Source organism: Meriones unguiculatus, chromosome 2 (genome assembly GCF_030254825.1).
Source record: "Meriones unguiculatus strain TT.TT164.6M chromosome 2, Bangor_MerUng_6.1, whole genome shotgun sequence".
Lineage (NCBI taxonomy): Eukaryota > Metazoa > Chordata > Mammalia > Rodentia > Muridae > Meriones > Meriones unguiculatus.
This window is the reverse complement of record NC_083350.1, coordinates 72,278,945-72,299,664: the sequence shown is the minus strand read 5'-3', so window position 1 is coordinate 72,299,664 and position 20,720 is coordinate 72,278,945. Positions and strand designations below refer to the sequence as shown.

The following is a 20,720-nucleotide window of genomic DNA, read 5'->3' as shown; positions in this document are numbered from 1 at the left end:
ATGTACAGAGCGCGTATTCTACAAGTGAGTTACGTTCCTGACCCAAAAACATAAGTTTAATATTTAGTTTCCATGACTCAAAAACCCCCTTAATACCCATTAATAGAAAACAGTAGCGCATGGCTGCAACCCCAGAATTTACCAGGCTGAGGAAAGAGGAATTTACGTTAAAGGCAGCCTGGAGTACACAGCGAAACACTATCTCAAAGTGAACATACAGGGGCTAGAGGTGGTTCTTCCAGAGAACCTGGATTTGGTTCCCAGCGTCCACGTGCTAACTCACAACTGTCCATTAGTTCCAGCTGCAGGGGATGCCCTCTTCTGATCTCCAGAGGCAGCAGGCACGGGCATGCTGCACAGGCATCCAGGCAGGCAAACACTCACACACATAAAATAAATATTAACAAAGCAAAACAACAAACAACCCCCAAGAGAAAACAGCAGGAAGTACTTTTAAACATTTATCTAGTGTTTTTTGATACAAAGATAAACATGAAACTATGGCGCTTGTCCAAGGATTTTTGCCATTTTTAATGCAAACAAAACAAAAACCCATAAAACAACAATTATTAAATTTGAGACTTGGGAGCAGGGCAGTACCAGAGACTGGACCCAGGACTTTGGCTCCTGTGAGAAAATTTTAAGAGGTGAAAATGTAAACGTTCCCTTTCATGTTTTAGAATTTTTCAAGCTTTCTAAAAAAGAACTATTTGCAACGTACTGTCCTCTAATCTCTGCCATGTTTTTAAGTCTGAATGGAAAAAAAAGGTAAAATATATAGTTTATTTTTACTAAAAAAACTACTTATGATAAAACAACAACAAAAATTTTTAGTGAAACTTGCTAGATCCAAGAGGCTCCAGATGACTGGAGCACCCTAATCAAAATTATGACTGTATTAGTGTTCTGAAATTATAATATTTCATCATGAGTAATTTTAACACTTCCTTTATCTGAGTGCCTTTCAGTGATCTGATTTTTTTAATCATGAAATTCGAGGCTCACTACATTTTGTCTGTGAAACAGCTTTAAGGTGGCAGTGTGCCAGATGCTTTAACATAGCAATTAGCAGAACAGAGCGCCACTTACTGGCTTTTAGTTATTATTTACAGGATACTTAAAAGAGAAACATGGTACAGCTTCACTAAGGCTAGCAATAAAATGGGGTGCCCTCCAGCTAAGCAGAGGTGCAGAGGCAACCCCTCAACACCCAAAAGAAAGCAAATCCTTCAGAAGGACGCCCCCTGCCTCAAACACAGGAAAAGTCCTCAGAAGTCGTCAGAAGTGCCCCAGCACGTGAAAATAACCAGTCTGGGGCATACTGTACGCCCCAGTTTTCTAGCATGAAACAAAACGCGGGTTTACCCAGTGACCAGCATTATGAAATAATTCAACAGCACAGAACTCAAAATAAAATGTGCAAAAGGCAAACAAGCTTGAAGAGGCAGATTGAGCAATTTAATTTCTAAACGCAAAACGACTCAAGGCAGCGTCAACTCAATGTTGTTTTCTAAAGAGCACAACTGCAACTCACTACACACTTAAGACAGACTGTCTTTAATCCCCAAAACAAATCAACAGGGCCACAGCCCTCTACTCAAGACAAGCATGAAACAGTCAGTGCTGGGGCTTATGCTTGCAATCCCAGCACAGGCGAGGCTGAGGCAGCATTCCCACCGGTTCAGGCCAGCCTTGACTACATGATGGGAATCCGTCTTTAAAAGCATCCCTTTCTCAACACAATAATGTTTAAGAGCCAGAGCTCCAGGACAACTGGTTAGACAGTATCTACTAGCTATCCCAGGGAAGGTGTCCCCAGGACATTTCAATAATATGGCTACCTTAACAGGACCAGCATGACATCAGCACCAACACACTAATATGCAGAGAACTCCCACAAGGTCCCACACCTAGATGAAGAGCTGAGAGACAGAGAACTAGGCCACTCCAGGCACAGGAGCTCGCGCTGGGGCAGGGGCGATATGGACACAGTTACCTTGATTTGGTTGCATATTCATGTTTGGTCTGGGACCATAGTTTCCCATTGGCTGCCCTTGACTCATCGTCATCTGGCTCTGCACAGGCATGCTCTGCGAAGATGGCACAGAATGGTTGTAGCCTCCCATGGAGCCATGGCTACTTGAAGGCATATTCATGGAGCTGTTTGTCATGTTGAGCTGATTGGGTCCAGGTCCCTGCATTGGCAGATGGTTAGGCCCTTCAAAGAAAAATGGTCAGAATCAAAAATGAGAGTTAAAAGGTAGATGGTACAAGTCTTCTTTTCCTCTACTGTAATAACAGCCTAGGCAACAACTTGAATATTTAATAAACAGGAAATAAGTAAACAGTTTAAACAGGTAACTCATATAAGGTTATTTTCACAGTTTAGAGATGAGGAAACGGATTTTGAAAATGCAGGAACTATCTAGAGAGGAATCAGAAAGGAGCACTAGCTTGCCAAGACATCGAGACTCTGAGGAGTGATTAGTGTGGTGCTGGCAGACACAAACAGGTAACAGGTAAACGAAGCACAAGACTATAAAAATGTGCCAAATATAGACAGTAGTAAATGATAAACAACAATGGCAACATTTATGTCCATCAGAATTCAGCAAAGAGGGCAATGACAACTGGGTACATTTGGAAAAAACATCCAGTTGCATTCCTATCTCATTCCTTCCACTAAAACTAATTTCATTTGTATAAAAAAAATTAAATATTAAAAGAAAAACAAACCATAAAAGATAATTTCAAACATGAAAGCTTTTAAAATAATCTTGGAAGGGGGAAGGCCTCAAGTATGCATGAAAGCTTAGAGCCATAATAAATGGACAAATTTAGCTACATGAAAAATAAATTTGAACATAACAACAACAACAACAACAAACCTAAAATAGAAGCTGGGAACATGGCTCAGGCATGAGGACCTGAGTTTGGATCCCCAGAACATGGGTAAAACATAGGGACAACACACACCTGTAATCCCTGGGTCTTGCTGGCCAGCTACTCTACCCAATCAGTGTGGTCTAGGTTCTATGGGACCCTGTCTCAAAACACTAATCCAGCACATTATGAAGAAACACTTTAATACTCTGCTGAAAGAACGCAAATAATAAGTACTGCTTTTATATACAGAGCAATTTGCAATAAGTAGTGAATTTTAAAATGGTTTATTTTGGTTTGGTTTACCATACAGAATATTCTATAGCACAGACTGGCCTCAAGTTCACTATGTAGCAAAGGATGACCATGAACTCCTGAACCTCCTGCCTGCACCTCTCAATTGTTGGGATTACACACAATCACCACTACTCCCAGATTCAAATGCACTTCTCATCCAATAATTTAAGCTCTAGGAATTCTCTAGGTAGAAAGTTTTGGGGTTCACATATACATGCAAGAACATACACATGTGCAAAGACATACCATAACACTGTAAACTTCATTTCCCTCATTAGAACCCAGCATGCAGATTAGATACACCCATAAAGAGGCTGTGTGCCTGGGGGCACGGCTCAGTGGGTCAGAGAGAGCACACTGGCTGCTCTTCCAGAGCACCTGGGTTTGATTCCCAGCACCCACAACTGCCAGTAACTAGAGTCCCAGGGGACCCCACGCCCTCCACTGGCTTCCTCAGACACCCCCCCCCACACACACTCGGTACAGACATACAATGAAGGCACAACATTGTTTCATTTAACAAAGGATGAGGCAGCACTCTATAGATTGAAGAGAAGGAGAAGGGGAGGAAAGAAAAGGGAAGAAAGGAAGGAAGAAAGGAAATGAGGAAAGGAGGAAAGAAAGGAAATCAGAAATTACATGAGCCCTCTTTTTCCTCAGACCCAGAGCTAAGCATACAGAGAGACTATAGGTGCAGAAACTTGTGTGCCTTTTAATTTTGGATCCACAGGTATGTGAATTTTACTTTCTAGGCTTAACAAAAAACAAACACCAACAATAACAAAAAATGTCTCTTTGATAAAATCTGATTAAGAGAAATTAGCTTTGACTAACAGATAATTTGGCCAAGATCAAACAATGTAAGTGGCCCTGGAATTAAGATTATATAAATTAACTACTAAAACTATGCTGGGAAATCGAAAACAGATGGAAGAAAATATAAACTATTGGCCTTCTAATTTCTCCTATATCAAACAGTAGGCATACTTTGAATTATGCAGTGGGTGTTATTTTAGAAGCTCTATAGAATTCTAGGAACTCTCTTCATTAGTTGATAACCTTTGCTCAGAAAGAAGTTACTTATGGGTGTGGGATAGATGGCTTAGCAAGTGAAAGTATTTACTCCTGTGTAAACCTGCTGCTTGAAATCTATATAAAAAAGCCAGACACACCCAGCAGTGGTGGCACACGCCTGTAATCCCAGGACTTGGGAATCAGAGGCAGGAAGGTCTCTTTGAGTTGGAGGCCAGCCTGGTCTACAGAGCAAGTTCCTGGGCAGCCAAGACTACACAGAGAAACCCTATCTCAAGAAAGAAAACAAAACAAAAACAGACACAGCAGCACACCCCTGAAATCCCAGCACCCCTCCAGAGACAGAAGAGAGGTCCACAGGCCATCTGGCCAGGAGTGTACAGGGTTGCAGCAGAACCAAGACCCTGCCTCAGTCAGGTAGACAGCCAACTCAACTTTCCCCTGACCTCCATAGACATCTGCACACATAATTATAAGATTTAAATTTTTTAATAAAAAAAACATCTCTATTAGATAGACTGTTATAAATAAACCAGCATGTCATGCTAACAGTGAGTACATGCTTCTCGGCTGCTTCCTTGGCCTTAAGTCTCAATGTAATCTGGAGAGTTGGATAAGAATTCTCATCAGCTTCCACCACAGAAAGTCACAGAGCTCCCAGCCGGCTAACCTGGCTAACCAGAGCGCTGCGTCCAGTTCTAACGCGGCACGTTGTAGATACAGACATGGACTTGGCAAGCAGCTTTCTCTCCACTACAGCCTAACTGCAAACTAGAAAGCAGTTATGTCTCTATTCCTACCTCCATGCTGTGCGTGGGCCATCAATGCTGCAAGTCCTAGCAGGAAACAGATGAGAACCACAGAAACACCATTTACCTCCTGCATTATCAGCTGCACACCAATCTTCTAAACCAGGCTACCTTGTCTCTTGCCTCAGTGCTCTCCCTGTTTCTTTTACTATGTCCACCATCCTTGGACCAATGCAACCAACGATACAGCCAGCCAAATAGGAGACTATGCTGTACATGTTAACTATCAGGCTGCTAATTTACTCCATTGTTAACGGAACGGTACTCCTTTCTTTTTGGCTAATAAAAACAATCTTAAGTCTCCAGAAAGTAAAAATGTTCTCATATTAAAGCTGGAATACTGTTTATCAAAACTTATGCTATAGAATATTTGCTATAAAAACAAAATAATTTAAATATACCTTTTGGTAAAAGGTAACTAGATAAACACTCAGATGGATAAAAAGTTAACTATTATACTGATCCTAAAGTTCAAATGGATACAGGGAATGGCCCAAAACGTAAGAAAACTTATACTGGTTTTCAGCTTTTAATATTGCTTCTAAACCAATTCCCACATTGCTGATACTCTATAAATATACTACTAACAAGAAGCTAGATTTGGCTTCAGAAATATCTGCAAGAGGATACTAAATGCACCAGCACTGCAGGAACAATGCTGCTCCCATTTGTTCTTTGCAGTGTTCCTGTTTCTGAGATCAATCATTTTCAGGTAAATAAACATTATGGTACTTTTTCATGAACAGGTTTCAATTCTTAGGCCATGCACAATCCTTTTTCCCCAAAAAAAGCTCCTAAAACCAACTGTACTGCATAGTTTCAGACAGACTAAATTTAGCCAGTTCTGTTCATCAGAGGAATGCTGTGTGTCAGCTACATCAAAGCCCAAGGGCGGCCTGATAAACACTGAATACAGGTCACGTAGCTCTGTAGCTAACAAACTCGAAGAGTGCCTGGACTCGGGGGCATTCAAAGCAGTTTTGTCATCAACAATCTAGTATCCCCTGAGCCCCCATGTCGTTTCAGTTGCTAAGCAACTCTGGTGTTAATGTCTTAGAGGAGAAAAACTTACCAGGCATCTGGCCGTTCATCTGGTTCTGCATGTGTGGTGCAGGAGGGCCCCCACCCACCATTCCATCTGAAGGCATGCTGTGAGAGCGGGGAGGGGGTGGAGGGCCGCTCTGACTCATCCCGCCAGGACCCATAGGCAGATTCTGTGTGGGCGGCTGAAAGAAGACACGCAGTCAACCAGGAGAAACAGCAGACTAAGGTATGAAAGATTCATAGGAATGGCTGCTGTCTATATTATTAAGCTGGAGATAAACAAAACAATAAATGCATTTCAATGCCTTCTAATGCATTTTAATGATGGGACTTATTAATATCATATTTAATATCCCTCATAAGTTCAAGAGCCATGGAAAGTAGACTATAGTTAAAGTGCGTTTTAACATATGAAATCTCATGGGGAAAAAGCATTTTCTAACAAGCCATAAAGATTTTTCATTTATTTATGTGTGATCTCTAATGTGTCTGTTGCTATTATTTGAATTACGTTTAAAAAAAAAAAACTAAGTGTCCTTTCATTATGAACAAATGTGGATGTTTACTAATGGTAGATTTTTAGCTGCAAAGGAAAAAACAACAGCAAAATACATAAAAGGAGCAAAAAGTTTTAAAGAACAATGTTCTTTATACTTGGAGCGTGAGTCCTGCAGTGGAAGCACGCTTTAAAACAGGAGCCAACAGCTCGCTCAGCATTTCGGTCCCATCCTGCTACAGGGTGGGAATGCTGGCCATGGCCTCCACAGCCACACAGACCTTTTAGAGCCACACGGCCTCTAAAAGATGCCTCTGGCAAAGTTCCTAATGAAACGTTGAAGAAAACTACTCACTAAACTTAAAAGAGTTCACAAAAAGGTGAAAGGACACACACACAGGCACACACGCACATACACATGCACACATGTCTTCGACACCTGTCTCCCTTCTTACGGTGGAAAAGGCAAACGGTTAGTTAGTTTCTCTCCAAACCCTCACTTTCGGCCTGCAGGGCAGAAGGCGTAAATTACTCAATTACATTCCGCACATCTCGTCCTGCCCCCTTTCCTCCTTCCTCCCAGACCTTAAGGTGATGGCCACTTCAGCAACTGCTCACATTTGCCACCTCTAGTTAGTTACTATGTAGCGTTCCAGATCTGAACACAGGGGAACTTAGCAGACAGACACACACTGTTCTTCAGCCAACACCATTAACTACTCACTGTTAATGAATCACTAACAGACGCAGAAATACTGGTTATTTCTAACAGCACCATTAGGGGAGGTGGGAATCACAACCTTCAACCTCTTTATTAGTAAATCCAGGTCACTCATCTTTAGCAACTTTTGAATCCCATCAAGTTTTGTCTAACTTGTATCTTTACACACTTAATAATTTAGTTATGATTTATTAAAAAAAAAAAAAGGAACACCAAGTCACACATCTTACCATCTGATTAACTCTTTGTAATTCAATCTATAATACATCCTGAGTCACTTTTATCACTACAAAGTGTAACAAACTCAGTCTCCTGATAATAAAAGTTATAAGGTTCTGGGAAACAAAAACAAACAAATGAAAGAAAAAACATGAAAGCACTAAAAAGCAAGGTGCAAGAGGAAATGAAGGCTACACCCTTAGAAAGAGGGGTCAAACAGTAGACCACACAATGGACCTTGGCCTTTTCCTCGACTGTGCTGTGCACAGGGCAAGGCCCAGTAGGAAGCTATAATTCTTAAGGATCCTTGACAACCAGAAAAAGGGGAATATAAGTATAAAACATCAAGAGAAGAACACCGAGAAGGGAAACTGTAGACAGGAAGTGACAGAGTAAAGCAGATGGTTGGGAGGCGACTGGAGTGAACGGCTCAAGTCAGAGGGTTTTCATGAAGATCTCAAGCTCCGTGGAGAGGACACGCACCTCTTCTAGAGGAAGCTCAGACTTCATACCTTTACAAGTCTAACTTGAGCCTCACTAAACAATCTCCGGGTATCTTTTTTTTTAATTTAATTTTTTAAAAATTTATTACAATTTATTCACTTTGTATCTCAGCTGTATCCCCCTCCCTCATCTCCTCCCATACCCCTCCCCTAGTCCACTGATAGGGGAGGTCCTCCACCCCTTCCATCTGACCCTAGCCTATCAGGTCTCATCAGGATTGGCTGCATTGTCTTCCTCTGTGGCCTGGTAAGGCTGTATCCCCCGGGCCCCGAAAAGAGCCAGCCACTGAGTTCATGTCAGAGACAGTCCCTGTTCCCGTTACTCCTGGGAACCCACTTGGACACTGAACTGCCATGGGCTACATCTGTGCAGGGGTCATAGGTTATCTCCATGCATGATCCTTGGTTGGAGTATCGGTCTCAGAAAAGACCCCTGGGCCCAGATTTTTTGGTTCTGTTGCTCTCCTTCCCTCCAGGTATTTCTATCTCCCCCTTCTCTATAAGATTCCCTGCACTCTGCCCAAAGTTTGGCCATGAGTCTCAGCATCTGCTTTGATACAATGCTGGGTAGAGTCTTTCCGTAGGCTCCTGTCCTGTTCCCTGTTTTCTCCCTCTTCCGATGTCTATCCCATTTGCCTTTCTGAATGAGGACTGATACTCTTACCCAGGGTCCTCTTTCTTGCTTAGCTTCTTTAGGTGTACAGATTTTAGTGTGTTTATCCTATATTATATTTCCAATATTCACTTATAAGTGAGTATATACCATGTGTGTCTTTCTGTTTCCTCACTTAGGATGATCTTTTCTAGTTCCCACTATTTGCCTGAGATTTTACCTTACACCCATCAGAATGGCTAAGATCAAAAACTCAAGTGACAACACATGCTAGAGACAATGTGGATTAACAATTCCCTCCATTGCTGGTGGGAATGTAAACTTGTACAACCACTCTGGAAATCAATCTGGCACTTTCTCAGACAATTAGGAATAGTGCTACCTCAAGATCCAGTTACATCACTCCTAGGCATATATCCAAACTACGCTCCAGTACACAACAAGGACATTTGCTCAACCATGTTCGTAAGAGCTTTACTAGTAATAGACAGAAGCTGGAAACAATCCAGAGGTCCCTCAACTGAGGAATGGATACAGAAATTGCGGTACATTTACACAATGGAATACTACTCAGCTATTAAAAACAAGGAAATCCTGAAATCTCCAGGTATCTTAAGACCAAAGGCCAATGGTTCCCCTTGGAAAATAACAGATGTGCACTGCTGTTGTTTGGCCACAGTGCTGACATTCTGTTAAAATCACAGAGCATTATGAAAAGCAGGAGTGAAAGTCCAACCACAGGGTGGCTATAACAATATCAAAGCAACAACTTGACAGAACAGCAAGTGTCAGAGGGACAGAATCTCTCACACATCCTGGTGAGGATGCAACAAAGGTACAACCATCATGGCAGACGTTAACAAGCTTAATACTAAGTCAGCACTGAATCTAGCAATTCCAACTCTTGTACCTATTCTAGAGCTGAGAAGACCCAGTCATGCAAACATGTAGATAAAACACCCACTAAGGCATCCCTCAGAAGAACCCCCAAATGAAAAACTGTAATCTCTGCCAGCCAGTGAATAATAATGTCTGAATAAACAAAACATGGACGAGCATCACAATGGAGTGATATCTGGTCACACAAAAGCATGCCGGTAGTGACACATGCTCAACAGGATGAGTGGAAAAGGCTGCAAACAAGAAGCTCTCACGTGACTCCATTTTTACAAATGCCCAGAACAAGCAAACACAGGGACAGAGAGTAGATTAGCTGTTGCCCAGTGAAGAGTAAAAGGGAGAATTAAGACTCTGTGGCAGATACGAGGGTTTTTAACTAAGATTCCTTTTTGGATGGGTGTTTTGCCTGTATGTTGCCCAAGGAGGCTATAATAGAGCACTGGACCCACGGGAATTGCATTTACAGATGAATCGTGCAGGTATGGAACAAACCCGGGAAGACCAACTGCAGACATGACACAGTGGTAATGTTTGCGTAACTGTGCACATATAAATGACCACTGAGTTGTGTGTTTTACAATGGCTACCACACCCAATCCTATATAACAAAGGCATGTAAAGCATTCAAATTTGGGGGCTGTCAAATGAGTAAATAATTAATTAATTAATGGAGAAAAAAATAGCATAACAAGCAAACCAAGAAAAAAAACTCATAAAAATTATCATGCTTGATATTAGCAAGAACAGAGAGAGAGGAAGAGAAAAAAGAGAAAGAGAGCAAGAAAAACAAGAGGAAGAGGGAAGGGTAGGGGTTGGAGAAAGGACAGGGAGGGGGAAGAGGAGAGAGACAACAGGAAAATGGGAGAATTTCTGTAAAGTCCTAGAAATCTTATAAAGGGGTCAGATGTAAATTCCTGAAGTAGAAGATGAAATCACTGAAATTAAGAATGCAATAGATAGAAACAACAAGACAGGACTGGAAATTACAGAGATGTAAAAGAGAGAAAATGCAGTTCAAAGAAAGAGTGCACATAGGCTGATGTAAAGAGTGTGTCTATATGCACAAGATCTAGCACTGAAAAGAAAACACAAAAGCACATACAACATCTAACTGGAGTTACAGAATAAAGAGGACAATGGTGACATGTCTGGAGAACACTGGCTAAGAGTCACTCAAAGCTAACAAAATGGCTCCTGTAAAGGACTAAGACAATATACAGGAAGACCTTAGTTATACTAAAATAACCCTCTGTCCAACTTGAGGATGAAATAAAAATTCCATAAAGGTGAGCAAAAGCTAGAATTTGTTATGAGGTTCACAATAAAATTACCAGGTCTGGAGAATGGCTAAACACTGCAGGGCACTGGCTGCTCTTCCAAAGGACCTGAGATCAGCTCCCGGCACCTACACGGCAGCACTCAACCAGTGAACTCCCAACCTGTTGGTTCCCCTCCCTCTGCAGGCAACAGGTTCATACATGGTACAGACATACAGGCAAACTCTCAAACATACAAAAGAAATTAAAAATCTTTTAAAAAGCAAATAGCTATGTAAAAGTAAGTGTTTAGATGAATATGACAAAGATGAATGAATAAACAGATTGATAAAGGTAAATCACTACTAACATCCAAAATAACAATGACATACAGAAGGGCTGGGAACAGCTCAGAAATAAAAGAACTTGCAAACACAAGGCGCTAGGGCAAATCATCAATGCCACAAGGAAAAGGAGGGATGCTCTCAGGATGAAGACATCCATTCATCAGCAAGAGCTGGCCAGCAGGCGTGCATACACACTTCGTAATACAACCTTAAAGATCTGTGACACAAAAGCTGAGAGAACTAAGAGAGGAAGCCAGAGAAAGGGTCAGACTTTTATCATACTTCTCCCAGTAATTTACAAAAAAAAAAAAAAAACAACTCCCCCCCAAAAAAACAAAAAAAGGATGAAGAAATAACTACAAATCACTAACAACAACAACAACAAAATTAGCCAAAAGAGCAATCATATGAGATCAGAAATAAATTTTAATTGAGTGTGAGTGTTAATTAAAATGCGGCATCAAAAACTGTGGTAGGGCAGCACAGGATGCATGCGTAGAATTCTAAGCCTTTGACAAGGTGAAGGCTGGAGGAGCCGGATCTGAAACGCCCTGAGCTACACAGCAAGAACCATGAGGTGCAGTTTAAGCAACACGCAGATGACAGGTTGTAGTTTAAAGAAAGACAAATGCTGTTTCTTTGAGACTACCAATAACTGACAACCCTAAGCGGCAATAATCAAGAAAAAGGAGAATATACAAATTTTAGAGAACTGAAGGGTGTAAGCAGCAATCAACAGACCAAGTTAAAGACAGAGAGACCACTCAGAACAGGCTTAAACAAGGTACCTGCTAATTCAGATGAAGTAGACAAAGCATTTGAAATATACAGACACAAAAAAATCTGTGGGCCTCCATGCAATGCCTGAGGGATGCTCTGAAGCTACGCAGTCATCCAGTCAGTGCACCCGAGGCCCTGGGAGGGAGGAAGGGAGGGAGGGAGGTAAATTTGAAAAGTTTCTCTATCTAGAAAACTTGACCAAGCACACATGGGAGGGAGGGGCAGGTGGATCTCAGTGAGTTTGAGGCTAGCCTGGTCTACAAGAGTAACTTCTAGGACAGCCAGGGCTACACAGAGAAACGCTTTCTCAAAAAACCAAAACAAAACCAACCAAACACACACACACAAAAAATTGATCCATAATTTAAAATCATTCCTGAAGAAGTCTCCTCCAGAGCTTTTATTGTGGCTACATGTCTAAATCACCTAGGAATAAAAAAAATACCCAATAGAAATCCATATGTAGCCTTGGAGAATCAAAAATAAGCAGAGCAGTTTCCTATTCTTTACAGGGCCATTATACCCTGTCAAAGATATCTCAGAAAGAAAAATCACAGGACATGTTTTCAGACACTAAAGGCCACCCAACAAGACACAAGCAACCAAGTGTAGGGCAGTGAATGACGATGCAACACACCATAAGCAATGGACTTCACTCCAGGAATGCAGGTCAGCGCAGTGACCTGTAGGAAAGGACACAAAGCGCCAAAGCATCAAAGTGAAGTCCATACAACTATGAAGAGAAAGTTTTTGATAAATCGAATGCCTACACATAATAGTCCGCAGCAACTGAGAACAGGCGTGGACCAGGGGGCCAAGCAGGCAAGGGTGCCTGAGCCCCACAATGCAAGCCTGATGACCAGGAGTGTGATCCCAAGAACCCATCTAAGGTGGAAGAAGAGAGCCTCTCCATCCCCTATCTCCCCAGAAGAGCTGTCCTCCTATCCCCACCACATACATACATGGCCCTCACCATGCCCATCCTGCCTACGTATAAAATAACCACTTTTTACAAAGAACAAAAGAAGCAATTACAACCACATAAAACTAGCTTACAGAAAGTTTACACCCAGCCTCCTCTTACTGATGAAATACTGCCCTCGTGCCGTCCCCTGCACCTTCATCTTGGTGCAGCCACTGCCACACTCCTGAGTCCTTCCTCAATCCACCCTCTGCTACACCATTCTCTCCAGAGTCTGCACAGGACCCTGTGAAAACAGAACATCTCAACCTTCAGAGGGGAGGTCCGGGGCCCTGCAGCAGTTCACAAAGCAATCTTCTGTCACCATGCCTCCTTACTTACTGTACACATATGCCCAGGGGCCTTCACGCTGCTCCCTTAGCAGCAGACAGTCTCACATCTGCCACTTCCTGCACCTGCCTCAAATGTCTGCTCAAAGGTTGCCTTCTCAGTGAGGCACAGCCTCCTTTTACCTTGCACACCTCATCCTGCCATCGCTGCCAGGATTCCCAGAACCCCTCTCCTACTCTTTGCCTTCCCTCTCCACTGCTTACCATCTTTCAATACCCAACACGATCTTTACAACGCCTGCCTTGCCTGATGGAAGACAGAACCCAAGAGAGTGGGATTTCTAGCTGTTGTTTACTGACACTTCAAAAGCACTAATTTCTACAGCCTGATATATTGTAAACAATGTACATTCAATAAATTATCAGACTCAAAAACTTCAGTTTGCCATAAAACTATAAATCATTGTATCAAATTACCTTCAATTTCTCTTTAGAATACAAATATACCACTACAAACAAAATCTTAAGCTTCCTCATTTGTGGTATAACCAGCATTTAAAAAGCTCCCACAAGGAGGCACTAAAAGACATAAAAACATCAGAATCAAAACCAGCAACGACAGGAGATACATGCACACATTCTATGCCTAAAGCTGACAAAAGCTATAAACACCAACAAGAGCCCTGATTAGTCATGCACTGAGACAGGATGCCACAACCTCGCCACTCCCTTTCATTGAGATCTTGTAAACCAGGTTGTCCTGGAACCTCTGATTTTCTTAAGTGAGCCTCCCAAGTGTTGGGATTACAGGCTTTAATTTTAAATAAGAAGGGCAAATGCATTACTCCTCCCAGGAGAGAAATTTCCTCGAATATGCTTCAAAACAAACAAAACAATGGGCTGAGAACACAGCTTATGGGAAACGCATGTACATGTAAAGCTCTGGGATTGTTCTCTAGGACACAGAAAATAAATAAAGGCTTTATCGCTATACCCGAGTTAGCCTGGCTCCTGCCAATCGTCTCCTCCCCTACAGCACACAGGTTACACAGCACATAGTCATGCCCAGCTCTGTATGCGGGTGCTGCCATCCACAGTCAAGTCTTCATGCTTTGAATAAAAATGGCCCCAAAGGCTCATATTTGAATGTTTGTTTTAGTTAGTGAATTGTTTAGGAAGGATTGGGTGTGGCCTTATTGCAGGAGGTGTTCCACTGGAGTGGCATTTGGGGATTCAAAAAGCCCATGCCATTCCCAGTTAGTTTTCTCTGCTGTAAGCTCTCAGCTATTGCTCCAGCACCTGCCTGCTGCCTACCCTGATGGCAATGGACTCTGGCCCTCGGCAACTGTGAGCCGTAATAAACTTTTTATAAGTTGCCTTGGTCATGGTGTTTTCTCACAGCAACAGGAAAATAGCTAAGACAGCAAGCTTTCTTGCCCACTGGGCCTCCTCTCCAGAACCAAGTACTTAGAGTGTATATGACTTCATATGCAAAAGCTAGACTCTAACTTGTGGCCTTGTGAATATCAGACCATTAAATACTTAAACTAACAAGCTACAGGTATATTGCTCATTAAGGAAATGAAAGATAGTATGTGCAGCAGTAAATCCTGAAAGCCAGCTTGAGTGGAGCCCAGGAAAATGTACAGCACACTTGAGTGCCTCTGAAGCTCCTTCCGGAAACCATCCCATCATGGAGTTTCTGACCACTCAACTTTAATCCACTGACAGAATGCTTTTTTTCCTATTTATTTATTTACTTATTACAATTTACTCACTTTGTATCCCCGCTGTAGCCCCCTCCCTCCGTCTCCTTCTAGTCCCATCCACCCTCCCTCTTTTCCCCCTATGCCCTTTTCCTTAGTCTCCTGATAGGGGAGGACCATCTCCCCTTCGCTCTGACCTTAGCCTATGAGGTCTCATCAGGACTGGCTCCATCATCTTCCTCTGTGGCCTGGCAAGGCTGTACCCCCAGAGAGAGATGATCAAAGGGCCGGCCACTGAGTTCATCTCAGAGACAACCCCTGTTCCCCTTAATAGGGAACCCACTTGGAAACTGAGCAGACTATGGGCTTCCTTTGAGCAGGGAGTAGATAGAATGAAATTTTTGAGTAGACTGTTGGAAGCAGTAAAACAAGAAAGCATGGGGACTAGCTGGGTCATGCTGTTGAAGGGTCTATCCTGGCCCAGTCCTCTCCCTGTTGATTCTCTTTGCTTCCTGGTTGCTAAGAGGTGAATGGCTTTCTTCCATGACCTTCCTCCCTGATGCTTTTATCTTGCTGTAAAAAAAAGCAATCGAGTCAGTTGATCATAGACTCCTATTTCTGAAAATTTGCTGCCAAAGTAAATATTTAATCCCTAAATTCTCTTGGGTATTCTGTCATAGCAACAAAAATAACCACAACAAGATGAGCATGGTGGAGCTCGATTGTAATCCCAGCACTCAAAGAAGCAGAGTTAGGCAAATCTCTGTGAGTTTGAGGCCCACCTGGTCTACAGACAGGGTTTCTCTCTGGAGCAGAGGGAGGGGATCACCAAAAACTTCCAGCCAAAATTTACCCTGACTACAAGATACATTGGGATAAAGATAGAGCAGATAGTGCAGAGACTGAGGGAATGCCCAACCAATGCCTGGCCCAATCAAAGACCCACCCTATAGGAGAGTGCCAACCCCAGACACTGTGAAGGATATTCTGTTAAGCTTGCAGACAGGAGCCTGTCAGAGTTGCCCACTGAGAGACTCTACCCAGCAGCGTCTCAAAACAGATGCTGAGACTCAGCCAAACATTGGATGATGCACAAGGAGTCCTGTGGAAAAGTGGAAGAAAGAGAAAAGGACCTGAGGCAACAGGAGCTCCACAAGAAGACCAACAGAGCCAACTGGCCAGGAACCAGAGGGGTTTGCTGAGACTGAAGCATCAACCAAGGACCATGCATGGACTGGACCTAGGCCCCCTAACAAAGGTGTATCAGATGGGCAGCTCAGGCTTCATGTGGGTCCTCTAGTAAGGAAAGTAGGGACCGCATTAGACAGGGACTCATTGTCAGGCCACAGGGGAAGAGGATATGCTCAGTTCTGATGCAACTTGATGAGCTGAGGTGGATAGGAAAGGGAGCTCCCCTTTTCTGAACAAGGGAGGGAGAGTGGGAGGGGGAGTGAGGGTGTTACTGGGAAGGGAGGGGGAAGAGGGCTACAATAAGAATGTAAAGTAAATAAAAAAACTAGGGCAGCACTATTCTTTAAAAATTTTTAAATTCTACTATACACATTATTCTTTATTATCGTACAAATCAACCTTATTGAAGTGCAGAATTCCATGAAACAGCTGTATCTGGTTATTTAAAACATCCTCACACATACTCCTGTTTGTTGGTTTTTTTTGATATAAACAATATTTCAGTAAACAGCTTTACACAAATACTTCCGTGCACTTATAGAAATAGTAACAGGTTATGGGGCGAGGGAGACCATTCAGTCGGTAAAATGCGTGTCACACAAACATGAAGACCTGACTCTGGATCTCCAACACCCATGTAAAACGTGGGAGTAGAAAGTGAGTAGCAGCAGACACAGCAAGACCCCTGGAGCCTGCTGGCCCCATCAGCCTAAACCAGTGAGGACCAGTCATGTGAGATGCCCTGTCACAAAAAAACACCCACAGCAACTGAGGAAAATACCCAAAGCTAACCTCTGGCCTCCACACAAAAGCCCATACACATGAACACACTCATACAAACAAACATACAAACACACACAACACACATGCATACAATTGAAAAGTTATTCATTTTCCAACACCTAGGTTCTTTTCTTCATCCTTTATATAGCAAAGAGATTCCATTTCCTGTAGGAATCAATGAAATATTATTTCCAACTAAACTGGAAGGAACAATCTTTAAGTTCCACTGGAAAGTACTTTAAATGCTTTTTATGCCTATGCCAGCAACCCCCCCCACTTCTATTCACAGAAAGATACAGCCAACCTCTTTACAAATCTAGATTCAATTGCATAGGCATCTGATTTTTATTAAGTCCAGCAGACACCATGTTTCTGTTTCCCTAAATATTCTGAAAAAATGAGCAGCATGTTGGTAAAATGTTGCCTGTGATATTAACACATAAAAGCAGGTGCATGCAGACCTGTTTCCACAAACACAGGACAACTCCCTTGCAGAGCAGCCCCTAACCGAGCAGAGCTCGCAATCTCCTCTTTGAAATGCACTTTCAATACACACAGTATTTCTAAAAATAGTACATATTGTTCTATATAAAAAAAACACATTGAAGCCATCTGGTTATAAACATTTAAGGCATATAAAATTCTTTGTTTTACATTTTTGAAGGAATCAAACCAATCTTTCCACAGTGTTTTCTTTTTTTATGCTCAAAAGACAAAACAAAACCCTTCACCAGAAGACCAGCTAAGTGCTGCCGCTTTAGTCTGCACTGGATCTAATACACACTCCTCCCAAGACCGTATGAGCAGTGAAGAACAGAAGAGTCGCTCTCACAACAGCCAGGCTGTAGAGAAGACACAGACAACACAAACAACCTGGAGAGCCCAGGACCAGCTAAATCAGCCTGAATGTAGCAGAGACCAGCCAACTGCCTAGAGGAAAAAAAAAAAAAATCCTGTCCAGTTGAGCTGCTTGGAAAGGCTTAGACTAACCGAGCTGGAAGGACCCTTTTCAACCTGTGGAATGGCCTGGGGGTTGTGCAGTGTGCTCCAGAAGTCCCCAGTTTTTGAGCTGTCACCCATGGCAGGAAGGGCTTTGGTGATGCAGCTGTCCCGAGTCATCTGAGCACCTGTAAGGAAACCCCTCACCCATATTCCCATAATTAATCCCAGAAGACACACTGGTCACCACCCCGGGCTTTGGTTGTATCTGTCCTTTGGTCTGTCGTGGGCCCCCTTTCTGGGGTGAACAGATAGTGTGCTGTGTCTTCCCAGGAAGTTTGTCCCATAACAGTCACAAGCAAGGTTTCTGCTTGTTTGTTTGCATACTGTGTTGAAAGGCCTGTGGAATACACAAATAGTCATGTCTAATGAAGCTAGATTCTTGTCTCACACTCAAGCAAAAAAATCCTTATTTGGAAACCATCTATTTCTAGGAAGGACTTGAAGACAAGAACACAGGAAACTAGGAAAATAAATTCCTGAAGAACTGTGTGAAATGAGAAGATGTTCAAAAACAGAAGTACATTCAGGTCACGAGGTGATCAGTAAGAAGGTAAGATAAAAACTAATGGAGGTAGAAGAAATAGCTGAGTGGTTAAGACTGAATGTTCTCACAGAGGGCCCAAGTTCAGTTCCCACACGCATGTTAGGAATCTTATACAGACCTGTAACTCCAGGTCCTAATCCGACACCCTCGTGGACTCCATGAGCATCTGTACTCATTCACATGTACAAATCAATACATACACATAATTTAAAAAGAAAGAAATCAGGAAGTCAAAGAACAAATGCATCAGAAAAAAGAGTATTTTGTCTAAGAGATGCCATGACTTAATGTTCATACTTAAGACTCTGCTCCGTAACTTCAGATGAGAATGTAACTCTTTCATTTAAACATGAAACTAAAATACAAGGTAGAGACGGGTAGAAAGGCAGGGCCAAAGTGCTTGCCACGCAAGCATGAGGTCCAGAACCCAAATGAGAGCTGGCTACATAGTGTAGGCTTCAGTAATCCCAGCGGTCTCAGGGGAGATGGCCGAGAGGACCACAAGCCAAGGCTGTCCTGATCGCAATATGCACCCTGACATATATCCACACGCGGTGCACCAATGCACACTCAGACACATCGCCTTCCCCCGCACAGCGCTGGCCCTGCAGTCACTGCACAGCAGCGGAGGGGAGAAGCAGAGCAACGGACGTGCCACAGCAGCACACTGCTGCCGCAATCTTCAGCGCTGTCTTCAGTAAGAGCGTGTGTTCTTTCCGTCTACTTCCTGTACTTATGAGAATGGCTGCATGAAATTTTACTCAGGAAGGCCTTAAAAGATGCTCTGCCAGAACACTCACTGGACTGAACTTTAAAAATCAATTTTGCTAAAGTTTTTGAAAAAAGAAAGCCATTAACCCAAGGACTTTCAGGATCTTAAATGTATCACCACCTAACAACTACGGGCCAGAAATGAAAGCACTATCTAAAATGTAAGACTACGCACTCTACATCAACTTATACTCGTCATAGATGAGGCTTTCAGTCTTTGTATGCAAGTCATTGACAATTACCTTGACTTAAAATAACTCAAAATTTAAGAAATATAATTGGTTAAAGTTGTACTATTTGAAACAGAGCAAAATGAATTAAATGAAAAGCAAAATAAATAACTGGCAGCAGCTGACAGCTTCTTTTAAGATTAAAATGTACTTCTATGTACTTAGTAAATAGCCTTCACCTTCATCACCATCATCACATCAACGTTTACTGATTACCTCCTAAATGCTAAACACTGGAGATTTACATTTAATCATCATCATATCACTGCCCAGTATTCTTTCTCAGGCTATGTAAATGATTCACAATTTACTTTGTTAAGTGAAATTCACACTGCAAGAGTATGAATTATGTTTTTCTGAAGTTTCATCTACCATTGAAGGCTACATTCAGGAAGCACGGAAATAGGAGGTTTGACTGTCAACCCTTCCTGGCCTCCAGAATCACCCCAGGCCCCACAGTAACAGGGCCTCATCCCCCAGGCAATTCAGTTACTAGTAGTGTTAAATAATTTTCTTTTATGGATGATTCTGAGATGGAACTATGACTGAAAATATTCTAGTCTACTATGTGATATCCAAAAGGTTTTCCAACATTAAAACTCTTGATTTTATGGACTTGATGAACTAGTGCAACAGAAGGACCATTTTTACCATGAAAAATTAATAAATGAAAACTTGAAACTTCTATGAATTATGTTGGCCTCTCATAATTTTTAAAACCAGTTAATTGTACACTGTGTGTATGTGTGTGTGTGAGAGAGAGAGAGAGAACTTCAAGTAGCCCAGGCTATCCTTGAACTCCTGCTTCTCCGGTCTCCATCTCCCAAGTGCTGGGATTACAGGTGCACAAAACCATACCTAGCCTATAAAGTGCTATTGTTCTATTATTACAGTGTTCTCAAATTCATCCTCCCTCCTGTATCACTTCTATTATTTATGTTTGTTTGTATGTTTTCTGAGGTCTCTCTATGTGGTTCTGGCTGTCCTGGAGCTCACAATGTAGACTAGGCTGTCCTTGAACTCCCAGAGATCCAGTTCCCTACCACCACAACAGGAGTCTGGATAATTTCTAATTACTCAAGCTTCCTGTTCTTTACCAGCTTAACCCTCTGTTGAGTCTATCAATAATACACTCATTTCTACTCTTCCTAAAATTCCACCTCTTTTGTGAGCTCAGCACCTTCATGGCCATAAGATGGGCAGATCATTCTATTTTTTATCTTAGGCAAAATTTTATTTTGTAATAATGAAATATACCAAATAGCAATGTAGATATGAAATTTTTGAGTAAAACAGATGATGGGATGGTGAATCCAGGTATATGAATCTAAAATGTCTCTTT

The 20,720-nt window shown here is 42.2% G+C and overlaps 1 protein-coding gene across 4 annotated transcripts in view; it reads right to left on the bottom strand.

Moving 5' to 3' along the window:
- The window catches only part of Ss18 (SS18 subunit of BAF chromatin remodeling complex), a 61,889-nt gene that overhangs the window by 21,403 nt on the left and 19,766 nt on the right, over window positions 1-20,720 (bottom strand). For all 4 annotated transcript variants that reach the window (XM_021639922.2, XM_021639923.2, XM_060377651.1 and 1 more), the window contains exons 4-5: window positions 6,094-6,247; window positions 1,997-2,218 (exon numbers count right to left, since the gene is read on the bottom strand). In XM_021639922.2, coding sequence (XP_021495597.1) covers window positions 1,997-2,218; window positions 6,094-6,247 — 376 coding nt within the window. The remainder of the gene's footprint in view (window positions 1-1,996; window positions 2,219-6,093; window positions 6,248-20,720) is intronic.